This window comes from Pollicipes pollicipes, unplaced genomic scaffold (assembly GCF_011947565.3).
Source record: "Pollicipes pollicipes isolate AB1234 unplaced genomic scaffold, Ppol_2.1 Scaffold_4295;HRSCAF=5057_pilon_pilon_pilon, whole genome shotgun sequence".
Classification (NCBI taxonomy): Eukaryota; Metazoa; Arthropoda; class Thecostraca; order Pollicipedomorpha; family Pollicipedidae; genus Pollicipes; species Pollicipes pollicipes.
In genome coordinates this window covers 25,381,872-25,397,944 of record NW_023596461.1, presented here as the reverse complement: position 1 = coordinate 25,397,944, position 16,073 = coordinate 25,381,872, and the positions used below count along the sequence as shown (strand labels likewise).

Genomic DNA, 16,073 nt, shown 5'->3' with positions numbered 1-16,073 from the left:
GTCAGGTGAAGCAATGACGTGCCAGAGCGAGCGCTGTCCGTGGCGTTTTAATGGGAGCACGACTCAAGGTATCCGCGGCAGGGACCTACGACTCGGGACGACACAATACCTCGGAATAATATCTCTGCAGCTGAAGCAGCATTTGCTGGGGGTGCAGCGGAGCATAGCATGGCAGCTTCGCTACGATCGAAACCCCCGGTTTATGGTCCGTATCGACCGTCACGTGCTTGCCATTCACGCACTGATCCAAGCGTGTCATCACAAAGCTGACAGCCAGGAGCTCCTCTTCCACATGTGAGAATGCGATTTCACATGACGTGAGTGAGCGGGAACAATGGGTGACGGGCTGTTCCTCCCGTGACAGAGCAGCACCGGGACCGAAGCTGGACGCATCGCCCCGGACGCATCGGTAGCATCGCACATCATCGCACGGCAGCCTCTGCACATGGATCGTAGACCTTCAAGACGGGGGCATTCGTCAGAAGCATCTAAACTTTGTCAAATACGTCCTGGCACAAATGGGACCATGATCACTCGTTGCGCGCCTGCGCCGGCTCACGGAGAGGAGCCGGGAGATGCGGGACGTTCGGGATGTAGCTTACCTTTCCCAAATTGAGATAGAGGAGCTTAGCATTCCCAAAAACTTCCTCAGACTAGGCACGTTGATGGGGACTGGATGCTGCTGAACAACCGCTGCTTTTGCCGGATTTGGCACCATATAGGATACAACCCATTCATTTGACCTCCGGTACCTTGTACCGGAACTTATCAGAGCTCAGAACCAGGTGCCGAGCACGAGGGCGATCAAGGGCACACAGATTTTGCTCGTGATCCCGCTCCGCCTCTGCCAGCGGCACTGCGATAGACATAGTCTAGCGAATTACAATTTTTCACATCAACCAGATAGAGGCGCAGAGGTTTTGAAGCTGAGAATCGGAGCATTTGTATCTTCCATAACATTTCACTTCAATATACAAACACTCTCAGACACAGGGTTATGAAGCTGCGAGTCGACTATGCCATCACCGTATACAAGTCCCCCGTGAAACACACACAAAGCCGTTGTACATGGCTTCAGTCGCGCTCAACCGACCTCCCCAGAGGCACGGACATTATCTGCCCTGGACAGCACATCGCACTCCGCACACGAATCGATCAAAAATATCACTAAGGCCCTGCTGTTGTGTACAAAGTTTTACGAGCCTTTCTTGGGAAGCTATCGCCGGCCGCCGACATGATGTCGTGCAGCATCGCTCCACCGTCGTCTGCAGTGTCGGGCTGGGTCCGCGCGGCGGCCGCTTGACGCCGGTCGAACCCGCCACCGCCACGCATCCGTCCCTCTTGTCGTCTATATCGCTTCATCTTGCACCCTCGCGGCATCCCGCTTGTCCGGGGCAGGCTGCATGCGTCAGCCACGAGTGGGCCGAGAGCCCCGTGGGAAGGGGATCCTGACCGGGTACTCAGCGCACATGCGCGGGTTAAAGCCCGGCGGTTGGCCCCCCAGACGCATGCAAGTCTGCCCCACCATTAACCATTTTCCTTCATTCCATAGCCCTGAAATGATCATTTCTGGCTGAAATGGCTCTAATGAAAAATTACCGCCACCGGGCGCTGGTTCCCGCAGCTGCCACCGGCCAGGCGGCGGCGCCACCGTCGGTAGGCCGGCGGGCGGCGGCGGCGTCAGGTGGGCGGCGCGGGCGGCAGGCCACGCCGGCTGTCGGTCGGCTGCATCACGGTGGGGACAAACAGGAGTCCCCGCGAAGTGATTGCCGCCTCTGCAGGTCAAAACACTCTTTTCCCCACACCGGACACAACCGTCTGTTCATGACGTGGTGCCTCCCACAAAGCTTACACAGGTGAGAGGAGCCTGCTAGCATAGTGCAGCTCTCCTCCGCGGCTGCGATGACACGGCTGCGGTGACCGGGGGCTGCTCTTCTCCACCCATCACCTTGATGTCGTGGCTCGCCGCCTCTTCGGCGAGGACAATGTCCGTCGCAAGGGCGAGCGTGAGTTCAGACTACTTTTGAAGCGCTTGTTGCACCCGACGTTCTCGCGCTCCATAGAAACTGATCTCTCCATAACTAACATAACCATAACATAAGGAACTCCATAGAAACCTGATCATATTGTCTTCGTCGAAAAAGTCACAGGTTGCAGCTAGGAGCCTCAGTGCTGACACAAACTGCCTCCAGGCCGCTGGTTGCGACTCAAAGAGCGGTAAGTTTCTTGCCAGTCGGTAAAATGAGACACTGCGACTTAGTGTGATCCTTTTCCAGCACAGGCAAATGAAATTGCTTCTTGCACTGCCCGTGGCCTCTCCCATGCCTCGGACGCTGTGGCACAATAAGCCCATTCCCAGCGCCATCGCCGCCACTCAGACGTCAAAGACCACGCCGAAATGTTCAATTCACGCAGCGGGTGAAAATTCGGGTTGATGATGATTCGAACACTGTAAGTTTTTATCTCTCTGTTCTGCGGTGCGCGAGTAAGAATGAAATGATGAATGCAAGCAGTCTCCGTGTTCGTACGGCTCTACTCAGTATCTTTCTAGGGACACCGCCTCCATCAGCTTCTAGACCTCAACATCTCAACCACTTCCGCGCCAGGGCACGCGCGGCTGTCGGCTACCCCTCCATCGGTTGGAACTGCCACCTGACCAGCCAGTCATCACGATCACTAGTTACGCCATTACCCACGAGATGTCGCCAGGTGAACAAGCCAAGCCAAGGGGACATGGCACTATTGGTATGCTTTAAGAGCGAGACTTTTTTTGCAAAACACAATTTCCCTGTTAAGTGAATGTGCTCCTCAATACATCATTGTTTGTTTACACCATGGATAATGTTATGACGATCCTGCCAGGCTGGGTGTAGGCGTTACCACTGCAACGAGCGGCACGACTCTCCTGTGGTTCTCTTACGCGCCGCAAAATGGCGTTCGCAAAATGTCGCGCCGCATTACACGCCGCAAAACGTCTGTGTAAATTTATGTTGCATGCATCGTGTTCATGCGTTGTGGCTTTTTCCTGTGATGGCCTCGTATACTTTTCCGGAATAGCTTATTTCTCATTTGCGTTCGCATTTTCGGTTACAGCACTATTCTCTAAAGGAATGTTTCCACTTGAAGATATTGAAGGAAGCATCGGACATGATATGAGCTCACTTGGTATGATCGCAAGTGCAAATGTGTAATTGTTTTCACAAAGACTGCTCTCAACATCACGATGTCACCATTTTATGCATATGCTCAATGCTTTTGTTTGTTGGCATCATGGAGCAGATTCGCTGCCAGGCTGGCTGTCAGGGTCTTCACGGACAACTTATTTGTAGTACTTCAACTGGCCACAATGTGGCTTGTTCAGGCTTGCGCGTCAACTAAACCCACGCCCGTTATGCGCGTGATGTACTTCTGTATGCTGGGGCTGGACACTTCAGATATGAATGATTGACGTTTCGGCCGCACTCGCCGGCGGAAGTAAGTCTGCTAGTCTGTTACAAAAACGTGACGCATCCTCGCCGTACTCCCGTAAGGAAAACCTGCATACGAACCTGACTATTGCTGTACTGCCATACATCTTGTGCGCAGATGATTCGGTCTTCCTGCTTGGACGTCTCCCTCGTCACTGCTTTCAGTGTCCGGCCATGCGTATTTTTCACACGCCTACGCACCCACACTCCACGGGATAACGAGCGCCGGGAGAGAACTGCACCGGCGCGCACGGTCTGGCCGGCCGGACATGGCCAGTGGCTCTCTGCGGCGGCGCCCGCGGTCTCGCCGTCCGCCGGCACCAGTAACGGCGCTGCAGCCTGGACGAGTTGCAACACAATCAATACGAAATAACTTTATTCAGAGTTTTATCAATGAACAAAAAATACAATTCTGGAGGGAAATATTACAAAACATGTGATAAACTGGTATCCACACTTTGCTTAGAACGTCTCTCTAATGCGGTGGAGGGAATCCCCTACGCTTTTGGTCTTTTCCGCACATCACAGTTAAAAAAGTAACTGCACAACATTGGTAACACCTATATTAAACCTATACAACAGGGCGCGGACGGGGCAGCGGGCGACGGCGGCGCGGGCGGCGAGTATTTCACGGCTGCGGCGGCGCCAGACAGTGCGCAGCTACACTTGTACTGTCCGGTTATGAAGAGGGCGTGTTGGCACGCCGGCGCGCCCGCCGCCCCGCCCGCGCGCGGCACGTACGCACCAAATCAACAGCGGTGAAGGGAGAGACAGACAGAATGAAAGGAGAGAAGAAAGAGCGAGAGAGAGAGATAGAGAGAGAGAGGGAGGGAGAAAGAGAGAGAGAGAGGTAGAGGGACAGTGAAACAGAGATAGCAAGAGAGAGTGAGGAGAGGACAGGCCAGGCGGGCGGCATTAGTGTGCTCGCGGCGCGCCCCGAGCGGACAGCCGACGCGGACGACGCCGGCAGCCCCCCTCCCCCTTCAGACACTATTGCACACGGCACCCGTATTCTGTCCGCCGACGGCCGGGCTGCGGCCTAGGGCCGGCCCGCACCCCGGCGGTTACCCATGCGACTGCGGCGCGGGCGCCGGCGGCCCGGCCGGCCGGGCGGCGCCGCCGCCTCTCGGAGGCGGCGGCCGCGCCCCGCCGCGGCCCGGACTCCTGGCGCCCGCGCGCGCGAGACCCGATCAGCGTGCCCCTCCCCGCCAAGTCACCGGCGTCGTCCAGGGTTACTTCAGAAGCGCAGTGTTCACATAGCGTGTAGCCTGCCCGGTTGCCCCGAAGGGTCTGCCCACCGGTGGCGGCGTGAAACAATGAGGGAAGCATGCAACACATACGAGCGACCCCACGAAGGCGGGGCCGCGCCGGGCCGACGCGCACGCGCGCTGGTCGGGGCGCCGGGCCCCGGCCACCGGTCGCGTCCCGTCCAGCCCTCTCTATGCTAAGCAAAAGCGTTACGACCGCAGTGTCGCCCGCGTGTAGGCGGCACTGCCGTCGGGCGGCGGCCAACTAATCCTAAATCTGCGTGTTGAGGATATCTGGGTTTGGCATGCGGGGCCCCGAACTCGGTGGCGCGGACCGACGCCACACGCGCGCCGCACTGCCGCGCCGCGGTCCGCACCGACCGACTGCGATTAGATCGCTGGTGGCGCCCGACAGCGCCGTTTAGAACGGACGGCGCCGGCCGCCCACTGGCCCCGGGCCCTCGCGCTCTCACAAGCCAGCAGGGGTCAACTTAGCGCGCTGCTCAGGTACAACCCAGCAGGTCGAGAAGCGGGGCGACGCGGCCACGGCGGCCCGGGTGGCCGGCTGCTATGGCACTGACTGGGGCCTGGAGGCGCCGCCCCTGGCCGCCGTCGGCAGCGTCGCCGGGCCGCCGGCCGCGCCGCCGGCGGCAGCGCGGCGCGGCGGCCGCCAGCGAACGCGTCACAAAGCCAAGCGGTTCTGCCCACCAGCCGGAAGAGGACGTGACCGGGCGGGGCGGGGCGGAGCGGACCGGACGCCGCCCCCGCCACCCGCCCCACGCACCCTGTGTCTCTGACTAGACCCTATCCTTATAAATATGTACAAACAACCCAGTCGATGGCCGCTCCCAGGGGGCGGCCCCGGCGCCAGCCCGCGACCTGACTGTCCCGGCGGGGTCGGGCCCGCCCCCTCTCCACCTTGTGGCATCCAATACCCAAATATCCGCGCGCTATCTAACACTCTTTTGAAGAGCTCCGATAAGGTACTTGTCTATACAAAATGAGAACACTTTAACATGAACTATCACTTAAGTTCAAAGGGTGGGCGGCGTGCGTCGCGGCCCGATCCTGGCCTCATGCTGGGTGGAGCCGCGACCGACACGGCCGTACGCCGGCCACAGCCCCCACCCCCGCCCACCCGCCCACAGATAGTTTGATTTCGCGCCCGCCCTGCTTCGGCGGAGCCGGCTGACTTGTCTACAGCACACAGCGTCAGTGGTTTGATTTGCCCGGGGTGCCTGTGCGGTCCGCCCGCCGGCCGGCCGTGCTCCGTGCGTCGCTCTGTGTCTGTGTGACGGCGCGGGGCTCGGCGCGCGCGCGCGCTCAGAGCAGCTGGAAGCTGACGGCGCGCGCCGCCGCCGCCGACTCGGTCGGCGAGGTTGGCAGCACCGGCAGGTGGTAGTACTTGCAGCGCGGCCGCGCGCACTTGCCGCGCACCGAGTCCCGGCACACCGTCACCTGGTTGCTGCTGGTAATCTCGACATAGTCTGCGGCAGACGGGTCAGCCGGGGTGTCACGCGGCGCACACTTCCGCCCCCTCCACCCACAGGCACAAACTCATGTTAAGGACGGCTCGCGCAGACAACTGTCGTCGGCACTAGTCAGCAGCATCTGCCCAATTTACGAAACATATACGCAGCAACTTCTAGCTTCGTATCACCTCAACGTTGTGGGGCCATCCGTGGCGTACTTTTTATTAACTCCTGTGAACTCCATCGTCTCGCCGCACGAAAGGGGAACCCCTCCACTGCCCTCGGTCACAGCTCCCCAACTTGACTCGGGGTGCAAGCCCCGCTTCCAGTCCTCCAGTACAAAGGAGCCCAACGAGCAGAGGATCACACCTTGCAAAGCTCCCTCGAGTGATCTTGAACTTGCAAAACTGATAGCGGGGTCAGTCTCATTCTGATCGGCATTTAGCCCACGGATTCGTATAATACGTGGGTCGAGAACACCACCGACAATAACGACATTCCGAGATTCCAGAATTGACGATATCGATCCGCTCATTTACTATGAGCGTATGTGCCGACGGCGTATTTCCTCTGTATACAAGCCCTCACCCATACACGATCCCGTCAACCAAAGCGCAGCGCTACTTTTTGCTCGCTGGCAAGCCGGCCAACGTGTGACGTTAAGGCTTTCTCGTTTCGTCACGAACTAGTCTGCTGAGTCGATGTTTGGCGGCAGCGGCGAGGCCGCGAAGGCCGAGGGCGAGCGGCCGCCCGCCTCCCCCATCCACCGGCAGAGGTCATTCAGGTGGAGGTCACGCCAGCGCGGGCCGGTCACCTTCGCACGGGAGGGGCTCCAAGTCCTCGAAGTGCGTGTCATTGATAGTCCCACGTGGATGTATCCGTGGATCGGGGAGGGGGGGGGGGGGTAGATCAAGCATCCTCTGCCGATGCTCTTTGCCGGCCAAAGCGTATGGTTGACCTCATAGGTGGTAGCTTAGAGATAGTAGCTTGCTAGAGCCACAGGATCACGGGACCACAATCGGCGATTTCACCTCAAATGTTAACTGTAATAAGGCGCAACTCACCCAGACACCCCATACCTGCGAATTCGTAACTACGCATGCAAGCAAAAACGAAACTGCGCGACATCAGTGTTTGACGTAGTCGTGGGATCACAACGAAAGCGCGAGTATGAAAGAAATCCAATAATGGCTGACGGCTATGAACTTCGACGAAAATAGAAGAGCGCTAATTCCGTGGAATTACAGTACGTGATACGCTAGAGACACGCCATCGACGCCGATTGACGTAAACATGGCGGGGTCTGATCACTGGCCACTTCAACAAGCTCGAGTAAGGAGCGGGCAGGGTCACTAGGCCCAGCGCGCGCACTATACTGGCTGTCCTGCATTGCTTCACCTGGTCAACTCTCAATTAGCGGCAGGTTCGCCCAACACGTAAACGGGATTCACAGTGTCTTCTATGGTCCTGAAGCCGCGTTCAAACAGATTTCTGCGGTCGTGAAGCCGACTTTTTCACGTTACACCGTATCTTCAATTATACCCCTATAATTGTAAAGAACTGTAGTAGCATCACCGAACGAACTAAACAATGTCAAGCGTAATTGACCCATACAACAAAAATAGGCTGCTAATTCCGCATCGTTAAAATGACTAGGTCCAATGCCACGTCAACGTCATAAGTCAACGAAGTCAAAAGTTGGTGTGTGGTCGTTCATAAGTTCACATTTGAAAACACAGCATCGGCCACCACCTGAACGGAAGGGGCACGCCCATGGCCGACTGATATCGTTCAGCCTGGATTGAAGACATTCCATCAACAGTTATGTCATAAGCCCAACCACTAATAAAACATGTGCCTTTAGCACTGGGCACCCCGGGTACAACACTCGTCCACGCACCTGGAACATAGTGCACAAATTTACAGGCTGGCCGGATGCAGGCTCCTTTCTTAAAATCTTGGCACACTGGAAGGTTGTCCAGCAACTGGAACACAGGAGGCCGGTAAGCGGGGCCCGGGTCGGCAGGGGTCACGGTCACAGGCGACAGTGGGGCGGGCGGCAGGCGGGCCGGCGGGCGGCGTATCAGCCACCGGCCGCCCCGCCCCCCACCCGCGCCCTCGGTACGCAACGCGACCTATCGTTACAGTGGCACTGACTGACTGACTGACGTCTTGTTGACTGAGGCAAACGCGGCCTGCAAGCGGCTCACAGACAACTTGATGTGACCAGCAATGACTGTTGAAGCGTCGTTACTTGGCGACATGCTCAACTATGCATTCGATTTAGCCACAGTTTCAAGAACCTCTTGACTTTGATATAAGCAGCGGCAAACTAAATTGAATACTGCCAAAAGAAAAGAAACACACGAAAAGCAGTAAAACCGCAGCCGTAGGGCCCAAAAGCAGCGGGGTTGCTGGGTTGTCAGGAAGGCAAGGTCTGTTAAAAGGACGGGCGCGTCGTACGAGAAGTGAAAAAAAGACAGCGAGAGCAACACTCCACGACAGTGGAGGGGAACAGGATATAGCAAGTGAGAAAAATATAGAAGTCGCTGGGGCAAACGGCGAGATCTCAGACGAAATCGACGGAGAAGTCCAGACACAGAAAAGACGCAGTCGGAGACAGAGAGGGTGGGCGGGACGCATCAAGTGCTCGGTGGCAAGGCGTCGGGGCAGGACGGCGCCCGCTGGGAACGGGTCAGGACCGCCTGAAGCCTGGACTGGGGCCGGTTGGGGACGGCGTGTCGGGGGGCCCGCGCGCGGGCCGCCCGCGGACGGGAGACGGCGCGAAGACGTGGTCCCGGCAGCGGCGGGGCTGACGCGGCCAGCAGGCGGCCGGGCGGGCGGCGCCCAACATGGCGCGGGGAGGCGGGAGCCGGGACCACGTCTTGACGGACGAGAGCGCAAGCGGGACCACAAGCGGGCCCCACGGCTGCGCAAGGTAAAATCGCTTCATACTACCTGTCCCACATTATCCGTGTATGTCACAGAGTGTGCGTTATTGCCTAGCGTTCGGCGGCGAGCCAGCCCAGCCAGCATGCACAGGAGTCGAAGCCATGCCACGGGTCAGGAGGCGCCGCCCGGATCGCAGACGATCCAGACCGGCGCGCCAGTCAGGGAAAGAGTGGCCAAGTGCGGTCGATTCCGGCAGAGATGCGGCCGACGAGTGTTGACAAGTAGCGTTTCGGTTGAGACGGGCCGTCGCCGGTTCAAAGCCACAGCCGGCGCCATTCCGACGAGAGCGCAGACAGCGGGCCAGGTCAGCAGGAGCCGGGCCGAGGAAAGGGCCAGCGGGTAAAGGTGATGGCGAAGGATGAGGCGGGATCAGCAGGTCGATGTTACGGGAAGAACATGGAAAAGCCAAACAGAGAGAAATTAATGTCTGGTAATATGACATCACATATGAAGCTGGGAAGCGGTTCGGACTACAAAAGCACCTTTCCCGACGTCCGTCATCACTTGTGGCCTCAAGCTTCTAAAATATTAGTGAAAAAAGAAGAGCCCAAAATTGGGTACGGTACCATTTATGACACGACTTTACTAATACAAACATAGAAATACACACCGAGAGTGTAGACAAACAGCAAGTACACAGTTCATCGTGCAAGCCAGCAAGCGGACCGCGCAGCGACGAGAGCCGTATCTTACAATGCCATCTACGAGGCAATCCGCTAACTGCAAGTTGTGCAGTCTGCCGCCCGTGGTGCACACACTGGGAGCCACGCGAACGAGAGGCAGGGAGGGCAACCGTGCCGGCCGGCCGGCCACCGCCGCGCGCGGCCCGCCGGGCGGCGGCCGGCCGTGGCGCCCGAGCGGCCCGTTAGTCACGCGCGGCGGCCGGCCGGCCGCGGCGGCGCCCGCGCCGGTGCGGCGGGTCAGTCGAGAGGCGTGCGTTAGACTTGTGTACGGACGACGGGCGGTCGTTTTAGATGCGCGCGCATGCACCAGAGGCGGCCGGACCAGACCAGAGTCACCGCAGTCACACAAGCCGCCGGCAAACGGACACACACACGCAGGCCCGCGGCGGCCGCCACAAAGCCAGCGACCAGAGATCCAGACCTTAGTACAAAATGGCACCGGAACGCGAGACAGGCGCGGCCGGGCACGGCCGACGCCGCGGCGGTGAAGCCCAGGGGCCAAGCAGCGGCCTGAGGGGCGGCTGTCGGCCGAGCCAGACCGGCCCGACGCTTGCATGTAGCCAAGTGCGCTGCATTCGCCACCGCGCCGACAGAACGACAGGCCAATCGACGCGTCCAACACACGGCAGCACAGAGCGGCGGAGCGGGTGGGGCGCGCGTTCAGTCCGGCTCGACACGGCGCCGGTCGACAAGCTCTCTCTCCCCCTCTTTCTCTCTGTCTCTGTCTCTCTCCAGTTTGGCACCACAGTTGTGACTGAACGGCTCGCAACCCGCGGCTAAGTACGGTACCGACACGGCTACCAGTAAAACAACGAGGCGCGCGCGGCCGGCTCGGCGGCGGCGCACCGTCATCACAGAGGGCGGGCGCGCGCGGCGGCGGCGGCGGCAGCGGCCGGCGGCGGACGCCGCGGCCGGCCACCGGCCACGCACAGCGCAAGCCACTAGACTACACCCCACCCATTCAACAAGTCGCGCAAACGCGCGCGCGCGCGCTCTCCTCTCCCTCGCGCGCCATGTTTTCCTCTCTCCGCTACTGGAACGATACTACACGTTTAGAAACATGGACATAAAAATATGGCCGAATCCAACGCCCAGGCAGGACAGTGAAATTTTACAGACAGTTGCACTGTCGGACCCAACACGGACGAGCTTGGCTACGTTAACACACAAGCGATGGATCGTCCAATACTGCCATCATATGGCACAACTGAAATCAAACCTCACCAAATCAGCACCTCGACAGGGTGATATGCAAAAGCGATCCAAACTGAACAACATTCTTAACGTGAGACAGTCCGGCCCGCACGATATGTTAAACGGAGGAAGTACCGGACAACGGGCGACCGGCAAAGCCCGGCAAAACTAGCGGTTAAGCTCTCCTTTCTGCGTACGCCTCCCTCAGACACCAAGCTTATCACAACTAGGCCCCGGTCCGTCTGGCGCGTCGCGCGCAGAGCACTGCGCGGCATGCGCGCGCACGCGCGCGCCTATCACACGCGACCCGGCGCCACCCGGCTCCTCCGACCGCGACAGGGCGCCCGCCACCGCCACCGGCTGTGCGCCAGCGACTGTGCGATGCTGAAAGAGCGTGACTCGGTGGTCCGGCCAGAGGCTGGTTACATTTTGCGCATGCGCTTCAGCGCCGGCTCCCCGTTCTGGATCTGTGCGTAAGCGGCGGCGGCGGCAGCGGCGGCAGCGGCGTTGGCGGCCAAGCCGGACGTGCCGGGGCTGGTGCCGGCCAGCATCTGCTGCTGGCTGGCCAGCGCGCTCGGCTGGCCGTAGCCGGCCATGGCAAAGTAGGGCGAGGAGGCCCCGACAGCCAGGAAAGGAGAGGAGGTCGTGTAGGTGGCAGCGGCTGCTGGCTGGGCGTACATGGCCTGCTGCAGGTACGGGCTAGCAGCGTACTGCGGCTGCATAAGCTGCAGCCGCTGCTGCTGCATCAGCAGCCGCTGTTGTTGCTGTTGCTGCTGCAGCAGCTGGTACTGGTATTGGTACTGATACTGCTGCTGCTGCTGCTGCTGTTGCTGCTGCTGCTGCTGATGCAACAGCAGCTGCTCGTGGGGCATGCCCAGAGCGGCGGCGGCGGCGCCGGCGGGCACGCTAGCCGCCGCCGCCACCGGGTACATGGGTCGCACGGCGGCGGCGGCGGCGGCCGCAGCCGGCAGCGCCGCCTTGCTCAGCGAGTAGCCCGTGTAGAGGGCCGGGTTGATGACGGGCACCGAGGCCGAGCTAGCCATGAGCGAGGACGTGGTCAGGGTGGAGGCGAGGCCAGAGCTGACGGTGACCGCCTGCTGCGGGGAGGCGGCGGCCGCCGCCGCTGCCGCCGCCACAGCCGCCTCGTGGCCGCCGGCGCCGCTGTCGCTGGCCGAGGAGCTGGGCGGCGGCGAGGCAGCGCTGGCGCGTCCGTTGGTGGCACCGCCGCTGGCCGGGCCGCCGGTGCTCGTCGCGCTGTGACCGCTGCCGGGCCTCTCCTGGTCGGCCGGGTACTCACATGATGTTTGGTGCAGATAGTTCTGCTGTTGCTGCAGCATCAGCTGCTGATAACTGGCCGCGTTGTGCGCGGGGTAACACGGAATGCCCGCCTTGTCCCCTGCCGAACGCTTGTAGGCCACGCCCATACCGGGGAAGGCCTGAGGGCAGGTGGCGACGGATTAACCGGGGCGCAGCACGACCACGCCCGCCGCCAACAACAGTACACGAGGGCCGGCGTGCCGCGTGCCGGCGGACCGCGGCGGCCAACACAGTCTGCGCTCTCGCCAGGGGCCGCTCCGCTCGGCGCGCGTGCGCGGCTGGGGTGTAACAGCACTGCTCGACCGGACCTTCCGGGCGCGCATCGTCGTCGTCCGCACCGGTCCGGACCCCGCGGCCGGCACGGCCCGGGTCTGACACGCACTGAGCGGGTCGGCGTGCTCCGACGCAGGGGCGGCGCCCGGCCGCCGGGCGCGCGTCACACGGCGCCGACGGAGACAGGCCGGCGCGGGGAAGAGGGCGCCAGACCAAGCCACAGACAGGCGGCGGGCCAGTGCCGGCGCGCGCCGGAAGCGGGCGCGCGCACGCCCCGACCCGGCCGCGGCGCCGCACTACGCTAGCATGCAGCCGCCGCGGCGGTCGGACTTACACCAAAGTATACTTGAGCGTCGTACGCCGGCTCGCCCTGAAAGAGAACAGAGCGCGGTGAAGGGTGGGCGGCGGCGGCGGCGCAGCACCAGCCGGCGATCGGTCACGTCTCTCGGAAAGGAACCCCGGTGGCGGAAGGGTGGGTCTCGATGAACAGAACCAATCAGAACGAGGAACGCCAGCAGGTACATCGCATCTCATATAGTCTAGGCAGCCATGCAGTGTTCATGTCAGCGGCGGAAGCGCGCTTTAAGTGAGCATTCGCGAACAATGACGTGCGGAGGGAACGGACAGAAGAGTGGCAGACAACAGGCGTTACGCTCTCCGTGTACGGTACACCATAGTTCAGCACGTGGCAGACCGCACCGCGCCGCACTGCTAGCCCCGCGAGAGCACCGGAGCACGGAGCTCCGCTCATCTGGACCAATTTCCGAACATGACGCGCCGGCAGAGCCGGACACAGTCGGTGCGTTCGCCGCCAGAAATTTTCGTGCGCCAAGTCAGGGCCGGCGCCAAGTCCGTGCGCGACGGTGCAGCCCTGACGGCGGGCTGGCGGCCGACGACCGCCGCGGCGCGCGGCCGGCGAGAGCGAGGCGAGCGTGAGCGTGAGGGCGACGGCGAGCAGTGCGGCTCGACTCGGCCAGGCGCGATCGGCGCCGGCGGGTATGGGCTGACCAGGTCATCGGCGGCGTCGCGCGGGCGCTTCCGGCTCGCCTCCAGCCCGGTCGCCACGGCGAGCGGCTGCTCCGCCTGCCGTTAGTGACGTGCAAGCGCCAAGCCAAGCGGATCGGGTGGCGGTCCGTGCGGGTGGCGCGGCGCAGACAAATGAAGACCGGCGGCGCCAGCGCAGCCACAGCCAGGCGGGCACAACACAGAGAAAGAAAGAGAGAGAACACAGCGCATCAACGCGGGGCCTCGACGGGCGCGGCGATTACGGCAGCCGGCGCAGGACCGTATGTACAGCCGGTCGCACCCGGCCACCAGACAGCGCGTGCACACCGCGTACCAGCCGCTATCAAGCGCCATCCAGTCAACAAACGAATGTAAGCCATGTACCGCTCCTGGAGCGTGCGTGTGTATGTCGGCTTAAGGTACGCGTCTATATGTCTGCGCATGATGGTTGTATGTGTGTGTATGTGTGTGTGTGTGTGTATGTGTGTGTGTGCGAATGTTACGCGTAACTGTGTTCACGGCTCGACCATATCCATGTCCAGACAAGCAGCCAGGTCATGCTTTGCTCCGACGTCACCTGCCGCTGAAACGGGTCAGTTCGAGCACATCCACGCACGTCTGTACATCGTCACACCAACGAGACACTGTGGGTCACTGCGCCGTACAAGCTCCCTGTTCTCCCGCAACCTGACGACATGTTCCCGGCGCCAGGGAAAGCGAACGGGCAAGCCATCTGGCGGCAGCCTGGGTAAGCGCAGCCTGCCGGCGGCGGTCACAGATGGTGTTCGCGGGGAAGCGGCCGCGTGGCTGGCACAAGCTGAGGAGCCAGGGCGGCGGCGGCGGGGCGCGAGCCCCCCGCTCGCGGACGCCCGCGCCCGCGTAGCGTATGTACAACACCGAAAGCATCAGGGCAGCCTCTGGAGCCCGGCCATGCGGAGTGTGACGTCACATGCCCTCAGGTATGAGCGATGTGGGATAAGGGCGGCGGGAGTGAAGGGGTGGCCCCGCTAACGAAGAGGAGTCGGACGCCTATTTGGGGCCAAGTTTGGCGGCACAAAATTGGAGACACTCTGCTTGCTGCCAGTGCAGCCAGGTCAGTCGAAAGGAGAGGATAATCAATGTTTCAGAAGGAGATTTAACAGAAAACGCAACACTACGTTTGACCACAATCTACTTAACAAGCCCTGTGAAAGGGACCCTTTGAAATATGCAATCTCGTGCACTGTCCACAACACACGTAAAAGAAATCACATTTATAAATTAAAATAATAGTTCTAATTTAACTCTTCAAAGTAGCTAACAATATTTCATTTTAACCACAGTGTGAAATGGTACATCTAGTACACGAGAGGCGCAGAAGCACCGGTCGGTCACCTTGATTCAATAGAAAATTGGCAGCAGAAAAAAAAATATGCAACACTTGAAGAATATGCGAGACTATAGAGCACCGGGTAATGATTATGTTAACACCGATGACAAGCCTTAGCAACATATGAGCATTACAAATGTTTAGAAATACTCCACGCCAAGTGAGGCAATGAACGCACGTAAGATCACGTGAGATCACTTGTTAGGGTGACACTCCAATACGCATATTAAGCACGAGTCGTCAGGTAACTTTTGCACAGGGCTTGTTTACATAACTCTGATGCTGATCATGCATAACTTTAGCATGCCGCAAAACCTGTGAGTTCAAAATGAGGCAAATAACCGGTACAAATATTAGGGCTACATGAATAGCCAACATTTTAATCGCAAACATTAGGAGTTCAGTCACTGGTTTGAAGATCATCTATTAATTTCACAGCAATGACAACAGTGGGATTCCATTTAAGTCTGGCGAGCGAGCGAGCGAGCAAGAGCGAGAAAGAACGAGAGATGAGAGTGAAAGGAGGAATGGGTAAGCGCGGAAAATGGCGAGAGTAAAGCCATGTAGAGTGAGAAAGAGACGTGAGGGAATGATGGAGATGGGGATGGACACGGGGAGAGCGAAAAAGAGAAAGAGACAGAGGAAGAGAGGGGGAGAAAGCGAGAAAGAAAGGGAGAGAGAGAGAGAGGGGGGAGGGGAGAGAGGAGAGACAGCCCAGCGAGTGGAGTGATGAGTGGAGCGAGAAAGAGAGAGGGAGGGAGAGAGAGAGAGAGAGAGAGAGAGAGAAGAGAGAGAGAGAGAGAGATAGGAGAGAGATAGAGAGAGAGAGAGAAGAGAGAAGAGAGAGAGAGAGAGAGAGAGGAGAGAGAGAGAGAGAGAGATAGAGAGAGAGAGAGAGAGAGGAGAGAGAGAGAGAGAGAGCGAGAGAGAGAGAGAGGAGAGAGATAGAGAGCGAGAGAAGCGAGAAGAGAGCGAGAGAGAGAGAGAGAGAGACAGAGCGAGAGAGAGAGAGAGAGAGAGAGGAGGAGAAAGAGAGAGAGGAGAGAGAGAGAGGAGAGAGAGAGAGAGAGAGAGCGCGAGAGAGAGAGAGAGAG

General features: G+C 59.9%; 1 protein-coding gene across 1 annotated transcript in view; it reads right to left on the bottom strand.

Annotated features, from left to right (window-relative positions):
• Positions 1 to 3,830: 3,830 nt before the first annotated feature.
• Positions 3,831 to 16,073, bottom strand: part of LOC119097347 (muscleblind-like protein 3) — a 40,265-nt gene continuing 28,022 nt past the window's right edge. Inside the window, exons 7-11 of the mRNA XM_037220393.1 lie at positions 12,940 to 12,975; positions 11,868 to 12,451; positions 9,145 to 9,241; positions 8,087 to 8,171; positions 3,831 to 6,201 (exon numbers count right to left, since the gene is read on the bottom strand). Coding sequence (XP_037076288.1) covers positions 6,038 to 6,201; positions 8,087 to 8,171; positions 9,145 to 9,241; positions 11,868 to 12,451; positions 12,940 to 12,975 — 966 coding nt within the window. The 3' untranslated portion in view covers positions 3,831 to 6,037. The remainder of the gene's footprint in view (positions 6,202 to 8,086; positions 8,172 to 9,144; positions 9,242 to 11,867; positions 12,452 to 12,939; positions 12,976 to 16,073) is intronic.